This window comes from Alosa pseudoharengus, unplaced genomic scaffold (genome assembly GCF_046254945.1).
Source record: "Alosa pseudoharengus isolate Yale_2024_CS ecotype anadromous, Long Island Sound unplaced genomic scaffold, YU_APseudo_1.1 YU_APseudo_1.1_scf_12, whole genome shotgun sequence".
NCBI classification, from domain to species: Eukaryota; Metazoa; Chordata; class Actinopteri; order Clupeiformes; family Clupeidae; genus Alosa; species Alosa pseudoharengus.
This window is the reverse complement of record NW_027468587.1, coordinates 6,553,569-6,579,548: the sequence shown is the minus strand read 5'-3', so window position 1 is coordinate 6,579,548 and position 25,980 is coordinate 6,553,569. Positions and strand designations below refer to the sequence as shown.

The following is a 25,980-nucleotide window of genomic DNA, read 5'->3' as shown; positions in this document are numbered from 1 at the left end:
ACACTAAAGCAACTAAACTCAATCTTTATAGCATATCCAAAAATGTGTGTATGTATTGTTTTGTAGCCTATGTATGTTTTTATTTTTGCTAAATGAACTCTCTCAGTCAAAGGTAGGCTACAGAGTCAAAAAGAACGCACAACATGCAAAGAGGGAAAAATGCTATATTTAAAATGTGGTGGTTTACATATTGGTGCACTCACTCTACATTCACATCAACATAAAGTTCCTGAAATATTTTGTAGCCTCTATATAAAGCTGAAAGACTTTTCCCTCTCTTTGACTTCATCGTACCTCTGCCTCATGCAAAAAGAGTTATTTTTGTAGGTTAAAACATATACATTCATTCTTCTAGTTTCATGGCTCATATACTGTAACTATACCCTTTATTGTACCCTCTGAAAATGTTGTATTTGGTAGAGAGTAAGGAGGAAACAATATTATCAGAAGAAAAAATTTCCTGGTCATGCATTTTGGTTTTTTTGGGTATTATTGTGCTTTATGATCAGACAGTGCATCCTTGTTTAAAATTTACATTATTTACAATTACGGAATTGCATGGTCTAAGTACATTGTATATTGAATCCAATCACATACTCAGGGGGTAAAATAAAACCAGTGTAGACTGTTCATTGTTCTCAAAGCATTCTTCAGGACATCTTCACTCAAAAATTAAGTCAGTTTGAAAACCTCAGTTGTCACGAAAAGGGAATATTAATTTTAGCTGATTAGTCCAGGCAGCTCTCCCCTTTGCTATCACTGTTCACACTCATTGTAGATACATCCGACTGGTCACTGCTACGACTTGAGGACCGTGACTGGTCAATCTGAGATCTTGGAAAAAATGGAATCTGTGGAGGATGGCCACTGGGCAAGACTAGTCCAGGTAAACCAGCTGGATACACTGAATGAGGAGGCATCTGTGAGCTCAGCTGTTGTGTGTAGCCCGGGAAGAAGGAAAAGAATGACTGAGGCGTCCATGGAGAAAAGTGGTTCTCTCGGACCACACTGTGATGTCCCAAGTTCTTCTGCAGTAACACTCTTTCCTTGACCTCGACAGAAGACTGTCGGCTCGACAGACCGTCTGCTGCTGGGCCAAGAGGAGAGTGTGTCACCGGCGTGAAGGGAGAAGGAGAGCCTGTGTGTTGGGAAGCCACAGGCAAACATCCAACAAGCCTTGGAGATGCAGACCCTAAAACAGCCGTAAACAAATATGTATTACACAGTACTAGAATGAGTGGGTAAATCTGGAAAGAAAATGTCATTGAGGTTTACATTAACCAGGCTAGCTCACCATTAATGCTGAACTGCTTTGGACGCGATGTATTGTGTTGAGGGGAATGCACAGAACTCTGGATGTCAGTTCTGGTCGGTATGGTCCGTGACCCCTTCCCTCGGAGCACATCTGTGACCTGAAAATAAAATGTTGACGTTTGAGCAAAAACATCTTGAACTGGCTTTCAAGAGTCTCATAATCATATACCTTGCGATTAAAAAAGGATAGAAATCAATCAAACAAAAAAACATCTTGAACTGGCTTTCAAGAGTCTAATAATATATTTTGTGATTAAAAAAAGGATAGAAACCAAACAGTGCTGCACTTAAAGGTATTGTGATAATGGGTAGAGAGTCTAGAATTACTATCTTAAATGTATGACAGAATGTATGACAGTATGTCCACATGGTGTTGCTATTGACTTGGCAATAAGAATAGAAGAGTTGCTCATGAGCCAGATTGAAAATAGTAAGTCAGCTCTTTCTTGAATAAACCACCCCACTCACTCTCTTGTTTTTTGCCACCATGACTGCTGTGTCGTTGTGGTAGTTCTTCAGGCTGCTGTCGGCTCCATTTTTCAGCAGGGTCCGCACTGCCTCTACGTAGCCCCGACCACAGGCACTGTGAAGAGCCGTGTTGCCACTGTAGGATTGGGCATTTACGTCACAGCCACACTATATGCAAGGATCACACAAGGGGGCGCCAAATGAATTGTGGATGTGGATACTGTTTTTAGAATTGATTTAGGGTTAGTTAGTATAATTTGTATTTTAGTATATTTAGTATATTCTTTATCTTCTACTGTCCTTATTGCTTAGTTGTGTTTTTATATTATATACTTTTAATTACTTTTTCTGCTGTTAGTGAATGTGTGTGTATTGTCTGTATGCTACTGAGACCTTGAATTTCCCCTGGGGATCTATCTATCTATCTATCTATTGTTTATCTGAGTCAAATGTTTGTCTATAGTGAGTATGCACTGAACTTGTTTTACAACTTTTACTGTTCTGTAGATATATGTAGTGGAATAGAATACTATCTGATTTGACAGATTACAATGCATCCCGTATTCCACTGAATTTATTGTCTAGACAGACAGTCTCTCTCTCCTTCACCCCTTCATCCACAAACACACAAACACACACACACACACACACACACACACACACACACACACACACACACACACACACACACACACACACACATACACACACACACACACGCACACACACACACATATACACACACACTCATTTACTCAGACTGACGTTTGTAGAAATATATGCCTACCTCAATGAGGAGGTTGACCATCTCCATGCTGTTGGCCTCCACCGCATGCATGAGTGGGCTTCGACCACTCTTGTTGTCCTGGTGGAACAACAATAGAAAAACACAATTGAGCTGACTCATCAGAGACATACTGAAAGTTAGTTTGGCTTGCTTGTGGCTTTAGCATTGAGAAATTAAAACATGACCAGAGTTAGTCACTGAACTGGTAAAAAACCCAAAACTTTAGTCTGGCATAAAACCAAGACCACGGGGATGGGGTGGACACGTCTGGTGGACGATGGGGAGGATGAGGTAGAGATGGGGTCAGTAGCTTACCACTGCATTGATGTCTGCGCCGTTCTTCAGCAGCAGTTTAACCGGTTCCTGGTTTCCGCTCTGAACAGCCAGGTGGAGAGGAGAGAGCCCTGTGGGTGGATAGGGATATCGCTCAGTGGCCGTTTAGCTGGAGCTTGAGCATGTGCACAAAAGAGCATGTGCAGAAATACGCTCTGACTCACGAGGGAGAGTGTATGAGGTGGGCACAGAGACAACACTCCTTTGATCTGTGATATGTACGGGCCTCAAACGGGCCTGAAAAGACATGTTTAGTTGTGTGGCTTATTTTCATCTCTCCACACTCTTACACACACACACACACACACACACACACACACACACACACACATACACACAATGATGACATCTCTATCTCTCTCTAGGTCTCTCTCTCTCTCTCTCTCTCTCTCTATATCCCCCAACACCCCACTCTTTTATACAGTACACACACACACACACACACACACACACACACACACACACACACACACACACACACACACACACACACACACACACACACACACACACACAGAGAAACACACATGCCTACACCTAACCCCTTAATTGAGGGGGCGATTTGTATTTCTAGGGGCTTTCTGGCCAGCCATGGGGAAACTAGGCTTTGCCCTAGCGTGTCTCGCTAAACAGGAAATGCTCCGTTCCTTTTACACCCAGGAACACAAGATCAAAGTCACATTAATCATTCTATCCCTCCATACACACAATTATGCCCATGCACATAACACATAACCAGCTGCATTCATTTAACAGTCACAGTGATCAGGCTCTTATACCTGAATTGAGCTAGATGTCCATAATTCTGTTTCAAATCATAACATAAGCTTGGGCAATGCACTGTTGCACTCTTTTGCACTGTTACTGAAAACCTTTGGGCTTTTGCTAATATAATATGCTGTGACGCATCTGCAAAATATCTAAATATGAATAAAATGTAATTGAACTGAAAATGCATTCTGAATTTGCATCCTAATGAAACTGTTTGTGAAACCATCAACCTGATACTGACTGAACATTTGTCTTATGACACATCACACGTCACATGTTTTGCTGACTCTAGTAACCAAACCTCAAATTACTTGCTGGGTTCTGGCTCGATACTCACAGTCAGCAGTCACAGATTTCCTTGATTTCATTTCATTCACTTCCCTTTAAAAGGATTCCTAATTTAAAGGAACCATATGTAAGATTGTGGCCAAAACTGGTACTGCAATCACTTTCAAATTACTGTAGAGAGGTGTATCCCCTCGCCCTCCCCCGACTCGAGGTTGCCAACCCGGATGCCGAAACACTGCTGATTTCGTGATTAGTAGATAGGTGGAGGGTGGCACATCAGGCCAAAACACAACATGACATGACAAAACACAACATCAACATCAGTTGAGGGCTGCAACTTCACTTTTTAAAATACAACAATAAATACGACAATATCCTGGCTGGACTACTGTTGTCAGTGATATAAGTATTGTAAATGAACATGATTTCTTAATGTCTAGTGACATATCAGGGCCATTTTATGATTAATTGAAATACATTTCTTACATACGGTTCCTTTAAGGAAAGTCACTACTTTTCGGTGTGTACCTCGATTTTGAAGTCACGGTTCGGTTAATTTTCGGTACAGTAAGGTACTGCTGACCTAAAATTCACTGACAATATTGCTGATGCACAACATAGTATTTTGAAAAGGTGTCAAACGTTTTTTTTTATGTTAATTGACTAAACTGACATATGGTCTGCCACTAAATATGTTTGTGTGGGAACTCGAATCTAGAAAATGGTCCGCGAGCAGAAAAAACACTGTTGATTAATGTTAAACACTGCATTTGATACATTCGGTACACATTTGTGGTGGACCTAACACCCTGTACCTAAACGCTTCGGTATGAATATTTTCACCTTTACACCCCTAACAGACACTCTAAAATCCTGTGGAAATCAGGGTAGTGCACAATTCGAATTGCAATTCTGCTTCCTGTTTGCTAGAACAGAGCTCCACTCTAGAATCTTTGGTGTAATGGCTGGCGTCTGAATACTTTTGTCCATATAGTGTATTTCAACTTGAGGGCCATCTAGACACAATAGCCCCGGAAACAGTGCCATTAATGGGGACTTGGCACCCAAAAACACAGTGGCTGGCATGTTCAGAACGACTGAACCCGTTGGGGCCAAAGGGATACCTCTGGCCTGTCAAACTCACCTTCATAGTTGCGGGTCTCCAGCCAGGACAAGACAGAGCCAGAGGGGTGGGAGAGGATGACGGAGAGGCAGGAGGCCTGGTTGTATTCACAACACAGGTGGAGAGTGGTCTGACCATTGCGGTCCAGGGCACCAGGGTCAGCATCTGCCCTCAGCAGAGCCTTCACGAGGTCCACGTTGCCAGTGATGACAGTCAAGTGCAGTGGAGTCTGAGGGAACAACAGCAAAGAAAGACAGGAAAAAAGAAAGACAGACAGACAGACAGACAGACAGAAAGACAGACAGACAGAAATAGAGAGAGATAAGTGATGTCAGGATGTACTTCCCATTTACTGTACAGACAAGCTCATGAGACGGAGGGATAGATTTTAAAGTATATATGGATCACTACATGTGTCTCATGAGACTGAGGGATAGATTTTAAAGTATATATGGATCACTACATGTGTCTCATGAGACTGAGGGATAGATTTTAAGATATGGATCACTACATGTGTCTCATGAGACTGAGGGATGGATTTTAAAGTATATATGGATCACTACATGTGTCTCATGGGCCAGTGACACAAGAAAACAGCATCTTTTTGTGCAACATGCGTCAGTTTAGCTGTTGAGAATGCCTATTTGTTTTTCTTGAGAAGTAACACCGTATACCTCAGACTTGAAACGACAAACCACTTCCTGCTCGTGATTCCCGTCACAAGAGCCCTTATGACCTGGAACCAGTTTAGCAGGCTAAAGGTCACCACAACAAAATCAGTGGGCCTACACATATAAGCAAAGGGACACCCTGTCCACCTAGGACCAACAAACTGATGGGATTTCCCCACGAAGGATGACATAATGTACTTTAACGGCCTTATCTGCACAGGTTTAGCAATCCACTGATACAAAGTCCACTGATAAAAACTCAAAACAAACCCAGACAGGTTTAAGAAGAGAAAGGGTGTCTATGTATGTGTGTTCGTATGTATTTTTTATATAGTATACTGTATATACTCTTTTGAGTCCCGTGAGGGAAATTTGGTCTCAGCATTTATCCCAATCCGTGAATTAGTGAAACACACACAGCACACAGTGAACACACAGTGAGGTGAAGCACACATTAACCCGGAGCATTGAGCTGCCTGCTACAGCGGTGCTCGGGGAGCAGTGAGGGGTTAGGTGCCTTGCTCAAGGGCACTTCAGCCGTGGATGTGGGCATAGGAGAGCAGTGCTCAACCACTTTCCCGCCCACATTTGTCCTACTGGTCGGGGATCAAACTGGCAACCCTTCGGTTAAAAGCCCGAAGCCCTAACCAGTAGGCCACCTGACCATAGCAGCAGGGATATGGGAACTGAAAAGATTACTTGATTGATTGTAGGGCAATGCAACTGGAAATGTGTAATCTCTAATCAACCTGTGTCTGCAAAGTAGAGTATATAAAAAGAACATACACCAAATTGGCAAGAGCTAAGAGCATCATATGAATTGGGACCTTTTAAAATGCCTAATTACTATATATATATAGTAATTGAACAGAATGAGGCAGAACAAATAAGGAATGAGAATGAGGCAGAACATGAGGCAGAACAAATACAATAGTGAATGGTCATTGAGATTGTATGAGGTCACACAAAGCTGCAGGTAAATCATAAGGAATCATAATGCTTTGGACGTTATGTTAAAAGTTGTAGGAGTAGTTGAGGCTTGCTGTCAAAATCATCCGGTGGCAGGACATTCAGCACCATGCCTGGTAGAATGAAACTAATTTGCATATACACCAAGCATTTTTCCACGGGAAGAGGGAAACTGTTTGTGACTTCTTATGGATCTAATCCAAATCAATGCACTTAACATGTGTTTTAAAACAGGAAGATTTTGATCATATCCAAGAACTACTATACAATGCCAGCAGAATTTCCGTCGTAATGAAATCTGTGAGAAACCCCCGGTGCCTGAGGACCTTGGGGTTTTACTTGCCAAAAAAGGCCAATGACTTTCGCTTCTGAAGCAACAGCAGTGAGGGTAGTTTTCTATTATATTGGAACAGTGTTGGGAGGGAGGTTCTTCCAGTAAGGGTGAGAGGTGAAAAAAATGCCAGAACAACAGCAAGGAAGAGGCAGAAGAAATTCCTCTTGTGTCACAACTCTGCTGGCCCTCCCTTCCTATGAAAACAGCACTCCCATTTCCCTGAGTCCGCTCTGAATCATAGTGATAGATAACAGTGAGCCATGTGTGCTTTCACATCCATGTTTGCAAAGTTACACACAGTTTCATTTTCTCTCTCTCTCTCTCTCTCTCTCTCTCTCTCACACACACACACACACACACACACTGACACATAAAGTACACCAGGTTGACCAATGGTCAGATTGGTATGTATCTCTTTAAATGTTGTAATGCACACTCATACTGGGAAGTATCAGTGCACTACGATAACCTACTCTACCTATTACCTTTCCAACCAAAAAAAACATAAACAAAGAAAAGGGGAAAGAAGAAAAAAAGAGTCCTAGAGCATTTGAGGACGAGAAGGTGTGAGAGACAGAGGAAATGCCTGGGGGGCAGATCAGGAGGAGGGGAGAGAGAGGGACATGGCACTACTCAGGGAAAATCCCTTCAGTCTCCCTTACTGTCCTGAGATTTACATTCCCCCAAAAATGGAGACGGAAAGAGGGAGGGAGGGAGGGAGAGAGAAAGAGAAAGAAAGAGAAAGAAAGAGAAAAACAAACATGATTAGTACAAGGATAAAGACGCCAACAATGTTGACTTAAGAAAAAAGGGCAAGGCATGAGGAAGCTTCATTGTTGAAAGTAATAAGCGTGCAAGTAGTAATGAATACAATCGACGTCTGAGACAATAACTACAGAATACTCCAGAAAAATACTTTCAGAGATCCTAAAAAAAAACATTGATTCTATAATTAGTGAAGGATTGACATGATCATGACATCTTTAAAACTGACAAAACTTTTGTCCTGGAGATAAATAATTACATTTTTAAATGCAAACAGCAAAGAAGGCTAACCATGACTTCATTAAAGGCCTACAAAATTACTACTGCAACAGTATGTGTGTGTATGAGAGAGAGAGAGAGAGAGAGAGAGAGGAAGAAGATAGAGATAGACAGACAACATTAAAAAGGATGCAAAAGCGAGGGGAGGGAGGGTGAGAGAGAAGGGAAAGTCCCTATTCTACCCAATGAACCTCAACCAAAGGTATATTGAGAAACAACCCGGTCATGTGACTTCGCGGAATGAGGATACTAAAGTGAACAGGCCCAGTGCAGCTGTTTGCTGTACATTCGCATATGACACACACCCACACACCCACATACTGGCACATGCACACATGCTCACACACACACACACACACACACACACACACACACACACAGTGACAAGCACAGTATCTTTCCTGAGAAAATCGTAATTAGCTTCCTTGTAACAATTCCACTGCAAAAAAACACAAATAGCACTAATATTTCTAACAGTGCCAACCTTACCGCATGTGTCCCTCTCATGCTGTCTTACAGTGCACATACAACAACATCTGTCTAAGAGCACAGACAGCAAGCTGCTTTTGCAGTGGTGACGGGCACAGGAAGGCCACTCTGCATTTCAAATGTCATTCTGCATTTCAATTTCAGGGCAGACGCAAGGGGAAGGACTGTGTCTAGCAAATATGTAAACAACCTTGCTTTGCAACCGACTGTGGGGACAAACCATAAACTAGTGGTAAATGGCTACTGCTACCAACTGCAACGGGGCCTTGTTACTTTACTAAGGTTTCTAACGCAGGAGAGTTGTACATTATGAAAAATGGGACAGTGAACAGATAGCAGATGGTCTATTAGATTATACCATTTGTTGCAGCTGTTTCATTCCATTCAACTTTACAAGGAAAGGAAAATGAGACAACAACAAATATGAGGAAACATGGTTGGCCAACACTACAGCCCTTATCCCTTACGCAAATCAATCTGGATATTGATCAGTTATCATTTTGTGAACTCTACTGTGTGAAAGAGGTCTGTCAACCAGCATTTTCTTTTTTTAGCTATAAGACAGCATAGTACGATAACAAGCCTAAACCAGAGAGAGAGAGAGGAAGAGATAGAGAGAGGAGGGGAAGAGAGAGAGGGAGAGAGAGAGAGAGAGAGAGAGAGAGAGAGAGAGAGAGCTGACGGGATGAAAAAGGATGCTACTTCTGGTAAGTGGCCTCTGTGTGCAGATTAGGCAGGGCTGAGGTGATGTCTGAGGTTAGGCCTCAGACATGCAAGGCTAGCATCACAGGCGGAATGAATGACAGGCGCTGCTGCCACTCACTCACAGATGAAGACTCAGAGAAAATCCCAGGGCTTGGGACACTTGTGAGCATTACTCTAAGGACTTGAATGTAATGAGATGTAGAAGTAGGGAGAACTGACAAGTTTCTTGTCCCCATCCAGCACTAACTCTCTCTCACACACAAACACACAAACCTGTTCAAGGGGAGGAAGGGGTGTCTGCCGCAGGGACAGTCTGTCATAAAAGAACTGGGTTTTATGTAATGACCAAGAGTGTGGTAGGGGTGGGAGCAGTGGTGATTGGTCCAGTGATTACTGGGAAATGGGCAACAACTTCCTTCTTGGTTAGGAAACAGTCAGATACTATCCGACATATCTTTTGTGTGTGTGTGTGGTCGGGGGGGGGGGGAGTGTGTGTGTGTGTGTGTGTGTTTGTGTCTTACCTGTCTCATGTTATTGTAGATGTCCACATCTTTCTTCGCCCATTTTAGAATGTGTATCAGTCTGTGGACCATCTGCTCCTGACCTTGGACCACAGCTATATGAAGAGGCCTAAAAAACACAATAATAATTACCTTTAAGTAGGTCATTTAGGTTAATGATTCACTTTCAGAACTTCTTCCATTTACATTTTACATTTATTCATTTTGCAGACGCTTTTATCCAAAGCGACTTACAAAATTACGTTCTTCAAATCAATTAAATTTTACATTCAGAATGCCCAATCATTAACAATACATGAAGTAAAAGTGCAAATGTCACAATCAGAAGACACACTTAGGGCACATATTTTCTTTATCGCTACTCACATATGAAATGTCTGTTAAGCAACCCCCACATCTATCACAAGTTGTATACAGTCAAAATCTCAGGGCTACGTCTCACTTTAGGCACACACCCCCCCCCCCCCCCCTCCTTTTGCTGGAGTGGGACAAGGCATGGCAGGTACTTGTAGAATGTCTGTGTGAATCTGCTGCCATAAACGGAACAGTATAGTCTATAAGGAAATTGTTATCATATCATGAAGCTTGTGGGGCACGTCAATGTGCTCTGAAGCTTCACAGGAAAAACGTCTGGGACCAGGAAGAACTCAGTCAAGTACATCTGTGTATGTGTATGTGTGTGTGTGTGTGTGTATGCGTGTGTGTGGGTGTGTGTTTGTGTGCGTGTGTTCCTTTGGATACCTGGATACCTGTGGACTTGGTGTGTGACTGTATAATGCTAGTGTGAACTGTTTGTGCATGTATGGCTGATTACATTGATCTCTTCATGCATGTGTGTGTGTGTGTGTGTGTGTGTGTGTGTGTGTGTGTGTGAGAGAGAGAGAGAGAGAGAGAGAGAGAGTGTGTGAGTTTAAGGTTGCTTCCAGTAAGAGCTAGTCTGGTTTGAGGTCATTTCCTGTCTTCAGGGACAATGGCACTGTTCTTTCTCTTTTGAATAATAATTATTATAATCGCAATCTGGCTCTCCCTTCACTGGGGCTTTTCACATATTTATTTTCTATTTTTCTCAGATCCTTCAAACACAGAAAACAAAAACTCCCCATGAAAACGGTTACCATAAATCAGGAGATGGTACTCACACAGGAAGGCAGGAAACCCTTCTGATGATTTGTGGCCCCTTTCAAGCTAACCCATCACAGGTCATTTCTCAGTACACTTTTATCTACACAGATAGATAGCAGATGTGTACAACTGAAACGCCAGAGATATACCTTCCTCAACATTTCACAATTTTTTTTGTTTTAATTATGCAATTGTATAGGTTACATTCAGTTGATGCTTTCATTTAAGCTAGGGACAATTATTTCACAGGGGAATTTTGATGGACAAACAGGTATGGCTCATGCACCACAAAATGTTGCAAGCAAACTGAATGGCACATGCCAACGAGGATGCTGTGCATCAGGTAAGACTCAGCTTAGTTTTTCATTAACAAGGTCCTTCCAATAAATGTGATGCACCTTCTTACATTTCAAAGTCCTAGATAGTTTAAATAAAGCACCCATCTGCCCAAAAGGAAGTAAGCGGCACCATATAACCAGATTGCTTACCGTATTTACCTGCTTGCAAAATCGAAAGGAATGTAAACAACAGATAACAGGAAAACCGACGGGAGTCCTGCACTTGATTCAACCCACCAATAAAGCTTGTTGCCGAGCTATTTCAACTGTAGGAAGAAGCCCTCGCCATGACATTCCTGAATATGAACGTGTTCATTTCCAGTTAATCCTAAACTTGTTATGTGAGTTTTGCAAACCACAAGTACAACCACTACAAAGTGCTGAAACTAGACATAATTTTGGATTTTTGTCTTGCAATGTCTGTCTTGGCCCTTTGGTTTGACCGGGGAGTATATGCTGACTTACTACACAAAAAGTGTGTCCATTTATTTTGAAAATGAAATGAGGTTTACATATAGTACAAAAAGAGGAAGCGAAAGTGATGTGGCCCATTGATATGAGAAGGCTGTTGGGCAGCCAAGGTGGACGTGATGAAGCCTGTGGTCTGCCAGGAAGTAAAATTGCACCGTCACCATTGACACTTCTCTGTCATAACATATGGTGGCTTTGATGGTAAATGATCTCATAATCAGATGGTCATCTGGGGCTGATGAAAACAAGTAAAGTGGATAGGGTAGCATGCAGCCTGAATATTTCCAACGAACTCCAATGACCTCTTCTGTGTGTGTGTGTGTGTGTGTGTGTGTGTGTGTGTGTGTGTGTGTGTGTGTGTGTTTGTGTGTGTGTGTGTGTGTGTGTGTTTGTGTGTGTGTGTGTGTGTGTGTGTGTGTGCGTGCATGATAGGAGAAACAACTACAGCCACACAAGTCATCACTTCAACAAAGTCAGAAGAGGTCTGTTCATGTTACTATGATTCAACACTGAGCTTTGAACTCTGAATGTTCCGCTGCCATTTTCTGCAAAAGTTCATTATTACTTGACCTCTGCTCTGTGTGTGTGTGTGTGTGTGTGTGTGTGTGTGTGTGTGTGTGTATGTGTGAGAGTGTGTGTGTGTGTGTGTGTGTGTGTATGTGTGTGTGTGTGTGTGTGTGTGTGTGTGTGTGTGTGTGTGTGTGTGTGTGTGTGTGTGTGTGTGTGTGTGTGTGTGTGTGTGTGTGTGTGCTTGCGGGGCCCTGCCCTCATCATTTCAGCAAACATGTCAGTAGACACCTATTCATGTCACAGTGCTGAAATAGCTAAAAACTATAAAACTTCCCTTAATGGCTATCTGCATGAGAACAATAACATGATGTGAGTAAAAGACTGTTGCATTTGTTTGAGCTGAGCAGATGAGCTAGAACCGACCCACATTAGCTGAGAGTCGGTCTTCTACTAAGTACTAAAATTACTTTCACAATACAGTCCTGGTACATTACATTTAGCAGACACTTCTTGACCAAAGTGACTTAGATATGTCAGCTATATTACAAGAGATTACATTGTCCCCGGAGCAACTTGGGGTTAAGTGCCTTGCTCAAGGGCACAACGGTGGAAGCCGGGAATTGAACCGACAACTTTCAGGCTACTGCACGCTAGCCCAGCTCCTTAACCACTACACTACCACCACCCTACAGGCTACTGCACGCTAGCCCAGCTCCTTAACCACTACACTACCACCACCCTACAGGCTACTGCACGCTAGCCCAGCTCCTTAACCGCTACACTACCACCACCCTACAGGCTACTGCACGCTAGCCCAGCTCCTTAACCGCTACACTACCACCACCCTACAGGCTACTGCACGCTAGCCCAGCTCCTTAACCGCTACACTACCACCACCCTACAGGCTACTGCACGCTAGCCCAGCTCCTTAACCACTACACTACCACCGCCCACATGGCTTAGGACATCCAAAGAGTAGTAAGTACACCACAAATAAGTGCAGATGCTGGACTCAAAAAAGCAACATGGAGAGATGAGAAAGAAGTCTGCCCCTATAGCTCCCATTCATTGATTTATTAAAGAGGTTCCTTAAAGGGGTGGTTCAGGATTTTGGACATAGGACCTCATTTCCAAGTAAGCAAGTGTGATATTTATCAGTGGAGACCGTTTTCAACACGTTTCATCCAGTCCTTCTAATTGCAGAGTTCGCAGGTGCTAGGCTAGCGCAAGTCAACGGTATGTGCTAGCCTGCCACTAAAAACAGTCTTACCACCTCCAAAGTACACCCGAGGCAAATAAATTATAACGCCAGACTATCGATGTAAATGTCTGTTTTGATAGTGTTATTTCTAACGTTATTCTATCCTTGCATTTCAACGATCGCATTACATTTTGAGGGACTAGTTTCTTAGCAGCGGCGGAATTATACTTGCTCTGGTTAGTAGTACTGCGCCGAAAAGTAAACAGTAAAGCGCACTCCAATGGGGATACCTAGTAGTAGCCTTGGTAATATCAGTCCGCCGCTGAGATGCAAAATGACTACTACCAACTTCAGGGATCAAAGTATAACTATTGCAACGCGATGCGAGGGTAGTTGTATTTCTCACACTATTCTATCAACACAGACATTTACATCGATTGTCTGGAATTTGCCTCGGGTGTACTTTGGAGTGGGTAAGACTGTCTTTAGTGGCAGGCTAGCACATACCGTTGACTTGCGCTAGCCTAGCACCTGCGAACTCTGCAATTAGAAGGACTGGATGAAACGTGTTGAAAACGGTCTCCACTGAAAAATATCACACTTGCTTACTTGGAAATGAGGTCTTATGTCCAAAATCCTGAACCACCCCTTTAAGTGGGAGCAGTGTGTTGACTTTCATTTTCATATCTACATAACCAGACACAGAGCCTGGCTTTGCTCCAGTGGGAATTGTTTACAGTCGTTGCATCCTATTGGGCTTAGACCTCGGGTTACTTTTGGACCCAATGGACCAGACTTTAACCAACAATGACCAGTATGGGATTACCCTACTTCTAACTTCACCACCAACGACAAATGTTCACCTTTACCCAAAACCCTATTGCCTGTCAGAAAACAATGCCATTGCTCATGATGAAGTAACATTTTCATCTTGCTCTTCGATGCGCACTAGCATGGCTACGTATCAAATAAATATCGTTGCACTTAGCCACCCTAACTAGTCACTTGCTGTGGGCTAGAATGGCCCAGCAAGTTTCCAGAGAGAGCATCCAGACCATGATCCCAGCAAATAGCGTAATGTCCAGACTATTAACCGTGGTTTATACATAGGCAAGAAGAGCCAGGCTACCTGGTAAATCCGATGTGCATTGGAGTCTAGGTGGACTGATGGGACTTGCGGGTTACAGTTGTGACCCACATTTGAGCAGCATGTTCTTTCTGCACTTCTCATCCAGAAACCTCAGTGATATGACCCTTTCTTCATCTTATTATCTCTGATGTTATCTCTCTGTTTCTTACCGTCTTCTCTTTTTCTTTCTCTCTCTCTCTCTCTGTCTCTATGTCTGCCCATGTTACTCTCATTATCTCTTTCTGTTCTGTTGTGAAATCCTGCTCTGAACTCTCCGGTTCCTGGAAGTGGCTTTGTCAGAGTGAGACCACAGGGCCAGATAACACTGGGGCTGAGCCTTAGGTGTGACGCAGGAGCGCTCTGCCCCGGCCCCGAGGCCCATGAAGAGCGGTGGCCGCGGCGCAACCATGGCGCAGATGCGGCATCCTGTTCGGGAGAGGTGCGCGCAAGCCTCACCTCCCCTGTGGTCAGGCGCGAAGTTCACACGCCCATCGGCTGACAGTAAACAAAGGGAAGCTGTGTCGAGCGAGAGTTACGTGCGAGTGCAACCCCAGGCAGCGTGACGCGAACGCAGCACTGTGGCATATAGTTCGCCAGAACCGACAGCTGCTGAGACACAAACAACCACACAAGGGGATTTTATTGGGTAGAGATGAATTACTTAAACTTGTTTTTTTTTTTGATGAGTGAGTTTAATAAAGCTGCAATGAAAAACAGTAATTAAGCTTTTACCTTGAAGACTTCTTTAAGACAAACATGCAGGCTGACTTGCAAGTGACTGAGGTTATCATGACACCAATTGCTGCAACAGTACTTGAAAGAAGTACAGCCAAAGCTGTCTCTCAAACTTTGTAGTTATCGTGCAGTTCATCAATCATTGCTTTATCATGTTTATGCTAGAGACTGATTAAAGGTCTTGTTCATAACACAGTCAGTTGTGTACGCAAATGTACACAAAAGTGTATAGTTTTAGAGATTGTAAGTTCGTATGGTTGATCTGGACCACTCCCCAGGCTGATGGTTCTGCCTCGACTCGACGCCATTGCCTCTATACCGCCGCAAAGCTTTTACAATTCTGTGTCTCCTGTGTCTGCGTAGCTCACCACAGACTCGGTAGTTGGAGAGGTAAACTCAGACTGTTTTTAAATGTACATTACAGTTGTTTGGCCTTTTTTTTGGCCTTCTTGCTTAGATTTTGTAAAACAGTATATTCCAACAATCTCATTATTGTAACCTACATCTGAGGTTATTGGTGTGGTGTCTTCCAGCCAGTTTATGTTATGTTAGTGAGCAAACTCCCAACAACTGCCCACAAAGTACTGCTTGCTGGCGAAGTGCTGATTTAAAAACTTACTGAAAAATAGACAGTGTACAATTGAATAACCTTGTCATTGTAACCAAAAATATGTCTGAGTTTATTTACAAAGCTTCAGTCAGCAAAGTAGCATGTTGCTACTACCCACAGCAGGCTGCTGAAGCACACTATCAACACCCAGGGCAAGTTGACCACAGTCACAGTACTTGCAGTCTGCGTCAACTCCATGCAAAGTTACAACTTTTAGGAGATGCACCTCTGGTAACGGTATTGGGCTATATAAGTAAGTATATATACCGTGAGGGAAATTTGGTCTCTGCATTTATCCTAATTAGTGAAACACACTCAGCACACAGTGAGCACACAGTGAGGTGAAGCACACACTAATCCCAACGCAGTGAGCTGCCTGCTACAGCGGCGCTCGGAGAGCAGTGAGGGGGTTAGGGTGCCTTTGCTGAAGGGCACTTCGTTCCTACTCCGTTCCTACTGGTCGGGATTCAAACCGGCAACCCTCCAGTTATAAGTCCAAAGCCCTAACCAGTAGGCCACGGCTGCCCCTTGAAGGCAAGTACACAGCAACAGAGGCTCTGTGTCTCTCAAAGCCAAATTTATGGGACAATTAGGTTGACATGACAACTTGTCTCATCCTTGGAGTCTTCCACAGTCACACCAGACACAGGAATGAAGTTTTAAATCCAAACTCATCAACAGCTGAAATCAGCTGAAATTAATTCAGTGCTAATTGCAGTGCCCCTAATGGCCATAGACAGTAAAAGAAATTGACACAACTACCCAATAGGACTTCAATAAAGACAAGTGAAGCCAATTTGAACCCATTTCCTGTTGGTCAGCGTCTCTCTGCACATCCTTTTGGTGCATTCATGGCACCTGGGAATGACAAGGACCGCCCCCATGATTACTTTGTTTTTCCCACAGCGAGTTTTCATGTGCTTTGCCGTCGGAATGTGTGACGAACACGGATGCCACAACAAACTAACGCTCGCTAATCCTAAATAAACAACTGTATTTGCTTCAAATATAGTGCAAGATGCTTGTGAAAGAAAGATATGCAGCTTTCAAGTGACAAAAACGGCAAATTCCCAAGTTCACATTAAAACTGTTGGACATGAAAAGCCACATGGACTACAAACGAACTAGCCTACATCCTACAACGTGACGACAAAAGTGATGACGAGCCCCTAACTGGGCAACTCTGTTAGCAAAATCTAGCCCCAGTTTCCGACCTCTGACTCACACATTACGTGACGTGAATGACGCGGAATGATGACGTTTTCACTGGGAAAAAGGTTTTTCCGATGCCCATGAACGCTAGGTCAGCCCTGAAAAAAAAAAATTGATAATGTACAGAGTGCTCCGAGTTCGAGTGCAGCTTTTGGTGGTGATTTGTTCTGACCGTAGTGCCAACCCAACAAAACATCACTTAATTGTTTTTTTTATCCCTCGAGGCTTTTCTAAAAATCTTACCCATGGTCTGTCCCTCAGGGTTACCACACGTTCTGGTTCTTTTTTTAATGTCTGTTCCGGAAAATTGATAATCTTTCCCGGGACACCAAATGTCCCGTTTTTTGGTGCAAAGGCACTTCTATTTTTTAAGTATTACCTAGTTTCACTTTCAATAAAACCTACGTTCCGCTCCTGCAATCCTACTATTTCTCTTAAAGGATAATTCCGGTGTGATTTTGACCTAAAGTGTGTTGAAACTTGATACCGAGTGTAAATGTATGACTCATAGGTCACCTATAATTCCGTGAAAATGCATGGATTCCAGTTGCTGCTACTGGAAGCAACTAAATCCATGCATTTCCACTGAATTATTTTTGGAATCTGATCCCTTATCATACCTGTTCGTTCGTACCCGTCGCTCGACTTATCGTGACTAAATTCAAGATGGCGTCGAACGGTAAAATTCCTTAAGGTACTGTCTGTATAAATCATCTTGTAAATAAACTACCAGTACTTTTTCAAAGTTCTCCATGTCTTGTTTTAAATGCCAAGGCCCTTGGAAGTCTACCAATGAAGTATGGAGCACTGTTTTACACCATCGTAAATGGTGTAAAACAGTGATTTATTTGCATGGCTAGGCCGATGCCCGAGGTACCACAACGAAACACTGTGTTGGTAGCATTGGCTAACTAGCGCCAGATTTCTGAGTGCAGGGCACAAGCCGAGGTGAGCTATGAGACATACGTTCACACTCGGTATCATGTTTCAACACACTTTAGGTCAATATCACACCGGAATTCTCCTTTAAGTTATCTTGATTGTATCCTGCTGTCGGAGGCAGGCATGCGCTTATTTGATTGGTTGTAATGCAGACCTGCGAAACGAAAGTTTACCTTAACCATCAGCATCATCTAACAACTACCGGCCGCACGCAGCAAGCATGCCCAAGAGAGTGAGTGCGTGCGGTATAGGCAACAGATTGAAGAGGGTAGCCTAGTAAAAAAAAAGAAATTTCGGTTCGATTTGGTTTGATAAAATGGGGCGCGAGAAGGAGGAGGATATAGGCCTACAAAGTCAGGGCCAGCGGTGAAGAAAAAGAGATACACAGACTCAGCAACCTTAAAGTGACAATGAATGCACCATTTATAGTTAAACAGTATAACATTTGTAGCATTTGTTAATAAATTATTATTTAAAACCGGCGGCGGCAATGAATGTCCCGGACTTTCACAAATCAAATGTGGCAACCCTACCTCCTCCTGCCTTCGAGTTTCTTATCCAGAGAATATGGTTAGGCCTACATCTCTCCTGTGCGACACAAAGTCTCATGCTCATGACATCATTTTAGCATTGCTTTTGGAAAAACGTTTATTACGGAGCCGTATAGTGAGTTACGAGGTTATGACGCTAGTCACACAATGTTGTAGAAAAGGTTCATATAAAGGTTTCAGATGTAACATTATTTGATGTCAAAGTGACGCCAAAAAGAATGGCGGTCAAGGGAATGCTAACTCCAAGTGGTCGACTTTTAGCCTCAAAGCTGCCCATAGGGGATACGCTTTCTGAACGTTTGCCTACCCCTTTGTTAATGGCCTGGGAAGATTACAAAATTTCACAAGATTTTGTAGTAGCTGACAAATTTCCAGTGTAGTGCCTAAATATGAAAGGTCGGGAACAACGCCGAAGGAAGAACACATCTTGTAATGTGACTTATTCAACGACCAGTGATTTATTGTCTGCGACGTTCCATGACTCCACGACCAAAAGTCTAGCATGTCAGACTTTTTGGGTATTCTCCTACGACTCCCGCATTGGCACTGAAACTATGATGATACGCGACGAGTACGATAGGCTACATGATCTTGTAATGTGACCATTCTCTTGACCAAGAAGTGGCAAGAATTTATGGTTCTCTGACAGCCTACTCTGACATGGTCAATCATAAAAGACCATCGTGGAAGACAAAAAAATAATTTAAACTGCACAGCCCATAAAGGGGTCAAACAATAATTGTATAAAAATGCCCATACAGTTCAAGTGTTACTTGTGTAAATGCACCTCCAAATTTGACCAGTTGGTGGCGCTAGAATGCTTAAGTTGCAGACATGAACCTTGGTGAAAATAATGTTTGGCCAAACCATTCTGCCAGATTAAAAAACTTCTTACCACGCGGTTCTATGGACTGCCATAGACGCCAATGGCAAAAAAGGTCAAGGACATTATCCCTGAGAAGGGATTACTGTAGTTGCACAGCTAGCACTTAAACTCACTCAACATAACAACAACAATGCATACAGTACAACCATTCAAAAAAAGAATATAGCAGTAGGAACAAGTTTTTAAGTATGTTGGTCCTGCATCTTAGTATATCTGCCCCCTGAAGGGAGTTGCCTGAACTCACTCAAGAGCTAGGGTCAGCAGTGATTGATTCTGGCGAGTTGATATTTGAGCTCAACATCCAATCAAGCTAAAACCCTCCCCTCCTTGCTTCTGAATTAAACTGTTGATTGATTGGATCTAATTGTTTATGGTTCAGTTCAAGCCCCCATAATTGTTTCACAATTACAGTTTTTTTTATTACATACATTGAAAGGACTGCTAGAGCTAGACCTTGAGGAGCAATTTGCTGCACAAAAGTGTACTCAATCAGAATTGAGGACCACTGATCATGCTGTCCCACATGCAGTCCCAGAGTGCAGAAAAAGCAAGACAAGGGCTGAAAAGAGAGGTATTAGTTGATGGGACAGTAATTTAATATGCAACATTCAATGGGGAAAAGGGAGAGAGAGAGAGAGAGAGAGAAAGAAATAGAGTAAGTGAACAAAAGAGAAAAAAAGAGAGGGGAGAGATTAGTCTACTGCGAGAAAGCGGTAAAAGAGGAAGTATGAAGCGGATGTTTGGGTTTTTGAGCCCATTCATTTAAAAACACACAAAGAAAAAGAGAGAGCTTTAGAGAGAGAAAAGAGACACCTGAACAAAACCGCAGTCACCAGACGAGCACGCTCTCGCACAAGTTTTCCCGAAAGTGAGGGGCTAACGAAGCGCTGAGAACCAAACAGGGTGAGAGGATGAAGAGCCCTCTGACGCAAGTAGGATGTGTATGTCTGTGTAAATGTGTGTGTGCGCCTGTGTGTGTGCGAGAGTATGTATTCTTATCTTACTCTTTTTTCTCTTGAAGTTTTTTTTTTTCAGTTTTCATCTGAAAAAAAAACCTCTAACAAGTTGATGTTTGCCAGCAAATGAACCTGGGCAATTCCACACAACTGTGCAAGAAGACTGAGCCACAACCTGTATATGTACTTTACATTGCTTGCTTACCTAGTGTGCGTATGCAACACTGTGCAAGAGGCATTATAAAATGCCCCATACAATAAACCACTCACCACAAACATAATCACAAACAATTACTTTGAAAATTCAGCTGAAAAAAAAAATCAAGGCAATGTATAGTATGTGAATTCTGTCATTAATGCAACATTACTGCATCTGAGCAGATGTGTAACAATCATACCCTTTATGCAAAACCAATGGTATTTACAAATAGTTCAGAGTTTCACTCATGTGAGAGAGTGCATGTGTGTGTGTGTTCTGATACCACCTGATGCTGCATGTGGGAGTTGTTTGATGGTTAAGGTAAGAGTGAAGGCATCCATGTGTGAAAGACTTGTGTCCTGTGGCCTTCACACTATACCTACTCATCCTCCACACTTTAGCCTGAATATCTGTATAAGCCCCCCCCGAGACTTCCACCCACACCCACAATGATCCCACAACTGACGCTCAGTCAGTCTTTTGACTCACATCAGCCAGTGCATACTTTTTTGTGTCCTCTTGACCCTGTTTGTACAGTGGGAGCACCCACTCTCACACATATATACAGTACACACAAATAATACAATTACACACACACACACACACACACACACACACACACACACACACACATGCTCACACACATGCTCACACACATACACACACACACACACACACACACACACACACACACACACACAGTCACACACACACACACATGCTCACACACATGTTCACACACATACACACACACACACACACACACACATACTTGAACAGACATACATACACACAGCTGGAAGCAAGCATAGGCAACCATCCATCCATGGTAACATATACGCTTCAGAACTTATGAAAGCTCTAGATAAGGTATACGTCTATTGGCAGAGTGATTAAATGTCTAACCATTGACATTTGAATGGCTGTACAACTTGGCTTACATCTTCATAAATCATTCTCCAGTCAGCAAGTAGGCTACTAACACATGCTGCAAGACCATGTGGCAAGTGACTTTCTGTCACATCAAACCGAGTGCTATCCTGCGTAGCCTGTTAGCCTAATTAATGAGAAACTTCAGTCCACTGCTGCATTTGGTAATAACTATACAATGTAATCATAAGCATGCATGTAAAAAAAACAAAAAACCCACTTGTATTCGCCACAGCAGGCTCATAAAGGTTTTTGTGTCTGACAAAATGGAGACGGTCTCTACAGAGATACACAAGTCTGAGTGATATGTCATCATAATTATATGCACATGAAGCAAAATCTTGCTTAGGGCTTTAGCAATGTCAGGGCCGGCCCTGCACTTACACATGAGTTGTACCCAGTGCCACTGCTGGCCATTTCGGTGCCCTAAGTGAGTTGCTTTGTGGTGCCACCCCCCCCCCCCCCTTGATTGTGATTAATCTTATATTGTTAAAACATTTAAATGATAACTCAAACACCCAAAGTATAATAAAAGGCCTATAATTTATAGACCATTATGTGTTTTTAAACATTAATTTAGTAGTGGGAACGGGATAACCTTGCAAGTCGCAACCTCCTGTAGCCTCGTCTTTGTTGCTTTCATGATGTCCTTTTAAAAGTTTCAAATATTAAAAAGAGATACACAATGACAAGCCAGCTGAAATCTGCCACTCTATTTGTCTCTCTCCTGCGCGCGCAAGATGCATTCCCAATTCAGTGGAGTAAGTAAAGTTAAATCTGTTATGTGGTGGAGAGGACCCAAAAAGTATCATCCTTGCATGTTGTTGGTGCATGATATTGGTGCATTTTGACATTGTAAACGCTCTCGAGGAAGACTGAAACGCAGTTTGCAGTAAAGCTACTAAATGGCTAAATATTGGTGCCCCCTCTGTCCTTTGATGCCCTACACACTGTGTGTGATGCGCGTGGTGGGAGTGGCGGCACTGGTTGCACCAATGAGCATGTTTTGTTTTGTGCATTATTAACAATAATTGTATAACAATGTAATTGTTATATAATATATATACTGTGTTACAAAATAAGTGAAGTTTAGTCAAGTGTCCGAATTTGAACATCTGCACAAACATGCAAGCCTGGCCCTGCCCGCCTGTATCTCAGCTCATTTTCTACTACTCTGGCTCCTGTATCTCAGCTCATTTTCTACTACTCTGGCTCCTGTCGATGCGCTTATGTTTCCCTCAGCCACTAGGATGGTGGGCCAATCAGCGAGGGGATGACGTTAGATTTAAAATTTAAAGTGGCAGTGGTAAATGGTAGTAATAACGCCTGGTTAGGCTGAACCAATGATTTCAAAGGTAATGCAAAGACTATGCTAGGGTTGGAAACATTTCCCCATGGAGAGTACCCTGATTCTCTTCATGAAGTGAGTGAGCCTGGTGATGTCAGGCTACAAACAAGCTACAAAAAAGTTGAACGTTGAAAGTGTATTTGTCTTAATAGTATGAGTAATCAGTAATCAGTATGAGCATGTGTGTGTGCGTGTGTGTGTGTGTGTGTGTGTGTGTGTGTGTATGAGAGAGAGAGAGAGAGAGAGAGAGAGAGAGAGAGAGAGAATCTCTCAAAAACATGCAAAACCTTTACAAAAAGCTAATGTGGACTCAATAAAAAAAACAAAAACGTACGTGTCTCCATCATCGTCTTGGTGTGTGGCTAGGGCAACATCAGCGTGCAGCCGTTCCATCTGGACTTGCCAGGGGGCGGGGGGTGTTCTGGGTCCATGAGGTACGACAGACCAGGCCAATGCACAGGGACCTGGGCAGAGTAGAGTAGAGTAGAGTAGGGATGTAGAGCTTAGACATTGCACAACATAAGAGTTTACCTCAATTTACGACACTTACTACAATGCTGAGGTAATTAAATTGCATCTGTAGTGTAGTGTTCTTTTGGTTGATGAGACATCATCCCAATAAGCCATAAGCAGTATCCAGATCATGGGGTCAACCGTCAACGGGAGGGTCAACCATCAACCATGCAAATATCTGCCATGTTAGGTTCAAAATGCTTTATGGACACCATCTTAAAAGCAGGAAGAATCTAACTAATTCTACGGACTCATGCATTAATGTTGACATGTCATAGTGTCAACAATATCAAATTCAATGTGAATATAGTACATAATGAGCTTACTTAAAAGGGGTAATTAATGTCACAACAGAAAAAAACACTTCAAACTGACTCCACCACAAGCTTGGATCCACCACTTAGTACGGCTCAATCCATAACACCCACTTTACTGAACACTACGAATTCATCATATTCACATTCATCTTGATCTGACTTCCACAATCTCTCCAGAGTAAATAAGAACTCATAACACTATAATTTGTTTAACTAATATAGTTTTCATATACTGTAAGTCACTTTGGACAAGTGTCTGCCAAATACCACAACCATAAACCTCATAAACCTTAAGCTACAGTGGTTGCTAAAGTTACACTTTTGACAACCTGTCACTTGGATGGCTGGTGTGACATGATGACTAGACTTTGGAATCCAACTTGATGCCAAAATGAATTTACACTCCTGCAATTACAGGAAGTGTTTTGTGATATTACCAAAAATATAATAGAATAATCATTCATCACAGTAATCAACTTAATATGAACAGGATTTCCCCCCACAAATTCCTCAGTCCATTGAGGAAACATTAGACTACCTTAATTTTATGACTCAAAACAACCTACATCTACATGCAACATGATACTAAGTAATGGTGTGAAATAAAATGTTGTTAATTGATTTTGAATAAAAGCATGCGCTGGACTAGGTAAAAGCGGGGTGGTGGGGTATTCTAAGGGCCCAGCACAGCAGGGGAGAGCATCCATTTCTGGTATTTACCAATTATTGTCTGTCACAGGGCCCAAATTTCATAGCAGGGAACCTCACTTTGACCTTTTACCACAGCTTGTTCCATATTAACTCGGACAATTTCATAATGTCTGGACAAGCCATGACTGCGCAATCTGTCAACTGCATTCTATTCCAAGGGCTGACTCACCTCTCTGTATGCCACGGTAACTATTTTTTGTTCACGTTCTTTAGGGGAAAGAACCCCCCCCCCCCCCCCCCCCTCTCTCTCTCTCCGTGTATGTGTGTGGGCAAATGAGAACCATAAAAGTCAGACAAACATTTTTGAGGATAACTGCTTCTTTCTTTAAGGCTTAGGCTAGGTAGTGATTTTAATATTGAATCATGCTACAGTTTTCCTCTTAATTCCATCATTAAACAACTTGAAACTCACGGAGGAGTAAGGGGTCCAACTGCCTGGAACCACTAATGATGTCTTGTGCCATTACACGTCCAAACGCGTCCTGAACTTCATAATGGTCGGTTGTTTTCAATACATTTGTAGCAAGTTTAGGAGATTTTGCGCCGTTTGCAGAATCTTTTGAGCAAAATGGGCTTGATTGAGCTGGAGACTCCGATCCACCAGGATACGGACGCTTCCTGAAGGGAAGCCTTGAAGTTGATGCGTCCTGTGATTTAGCAGCAACTGAGTTGTCCGCAACCAACTCGGGCTTTACGCGAACCTGGACAAAAGCAGAGTCTGAGTTGTTTGTACCAACAGTCTTGTCCGGACTTGTACGGTCTTTAAGATGTGGCGTCATTTTAAGTGCCAGTACTTGATGGTCAGGAGCAGGGGTAGCGGTCCGTGATCCATTAATACAGTCTCGCTGGTTTACCGGTATCTCCGCTTTCACTTCAGCACTGTCACTCGCTGTGTTGTCAACATTGCTTTCACGTCCTCTGGTCGAGGTCCGTAGATCCAGAGGTGCCGCTGATAAAGTCTGTTGGCAACTCATTGTCATGATTTGGGGCATGTAGACAGTTCGTATCATAAGATGACACTGAAGTCCCCCGTTCGTCTGCCTCAGCTCCTTCGCGCCAGTGCAAAATGTCCAGGTCCGCAAGGTAACAACCAGGTGAGGGAATTATCTGTAAACTCCATCTGCATGAGAGTGAAAGATATAAGTGCAGTTTGAACGCACTGAAAAATTCTAACAATCCAGAGCAATCAATTAGTCAATCAAATGTCCTATAATTCTAATAATAGCCAGAGCTTATTTGTGAAATGATAAACATTTTCCAAGATAGAATACTATGGAACGCACCTACCTCAAATGTCATCCTGAAACACTGAATCAGTTTTAAAACAGCAGCACGTGCATAAAGGTTGCAAACGCTATCAGCAGAATGAAAACTGCACGGTCATTTTCATTTCTGACACTTTCCAAAGACAGTCTGAGTGACGTTAGGTGCAGGAGGAGGCGCAGGGAAGTCAACCACCTCGCTCGCTCATCGTACGGTCAA

General features: G+C 42.8%; 1 protein-coding gene across 2 annotated transcripts; it reads right to left on the bottom strand.

The window, feature by feature from the left end:
- Positions 1-146: 146 nt before the first annotated feature.
- Positions 147-25,980, bottom strand: bcl3 (BCL3 transcription coactivator). 2 transcript variants are annotated; one of them, XM_076279921.1, is made up of 10 exons: positions 25,782-25,980; positions 24,911-25,618; positions 23,292-23,421; positions 9,818-9,926; positions 5,106-5,313; positions 2,885-2,973; positions 2,570-2,647; positions 1,783-1,950; positions 1,295-1,412; positions 147-1,192 (listed from the first exon to the last, which is right to left on the bottom strand). In XM_076279921.1, the coding sequence occupies exons 2-10, from the start codon at positions 25,506-25,508 to the stop codon at positions 729-731; spliced, it is 1,962 nt and encodes a 653-aa protein (XP_076136036.1). In that variant the 5' UTR covers positions 25,509-25,618; positions 25,782-25,980; the 3' UTR covers positions 147-728. The 2 variants fall into 2 exon arrangements, with proteins under 2 accessions (XP_076136036.1, XP_076136035.1); XM_076279920.1 differs by having other exon boundaries at positions 25,786-25,980.

What these genes read in the sequence shown, in the direction of transcription:
- bcl3 (XM_076279921.1), bottom strand. Translation starts at nt 25,508, where the DNA reads ATGATACGAACTGTCTACATGCCCCAAATCATGACAATGAGTTGCCAA. An exon ending in CAAGACGATGATGGAGACAC is followed by an intron (nt 9,927 to 23,291) that starts GTACGTTTTTGT and finishes TGTGTTTTTTAG; the next exon opens with GCCTCTTCATATAGCTGTGG. An exon ending in AAAGCAGTTCAGCATTAATG is followed by an intron (nt 1,193 to 1,294) that starts GTGAGCTAGCCT and finishes CGGCTGTTTTAG; the next exon opens with GGTCTGCATCTCCAAGGCTT.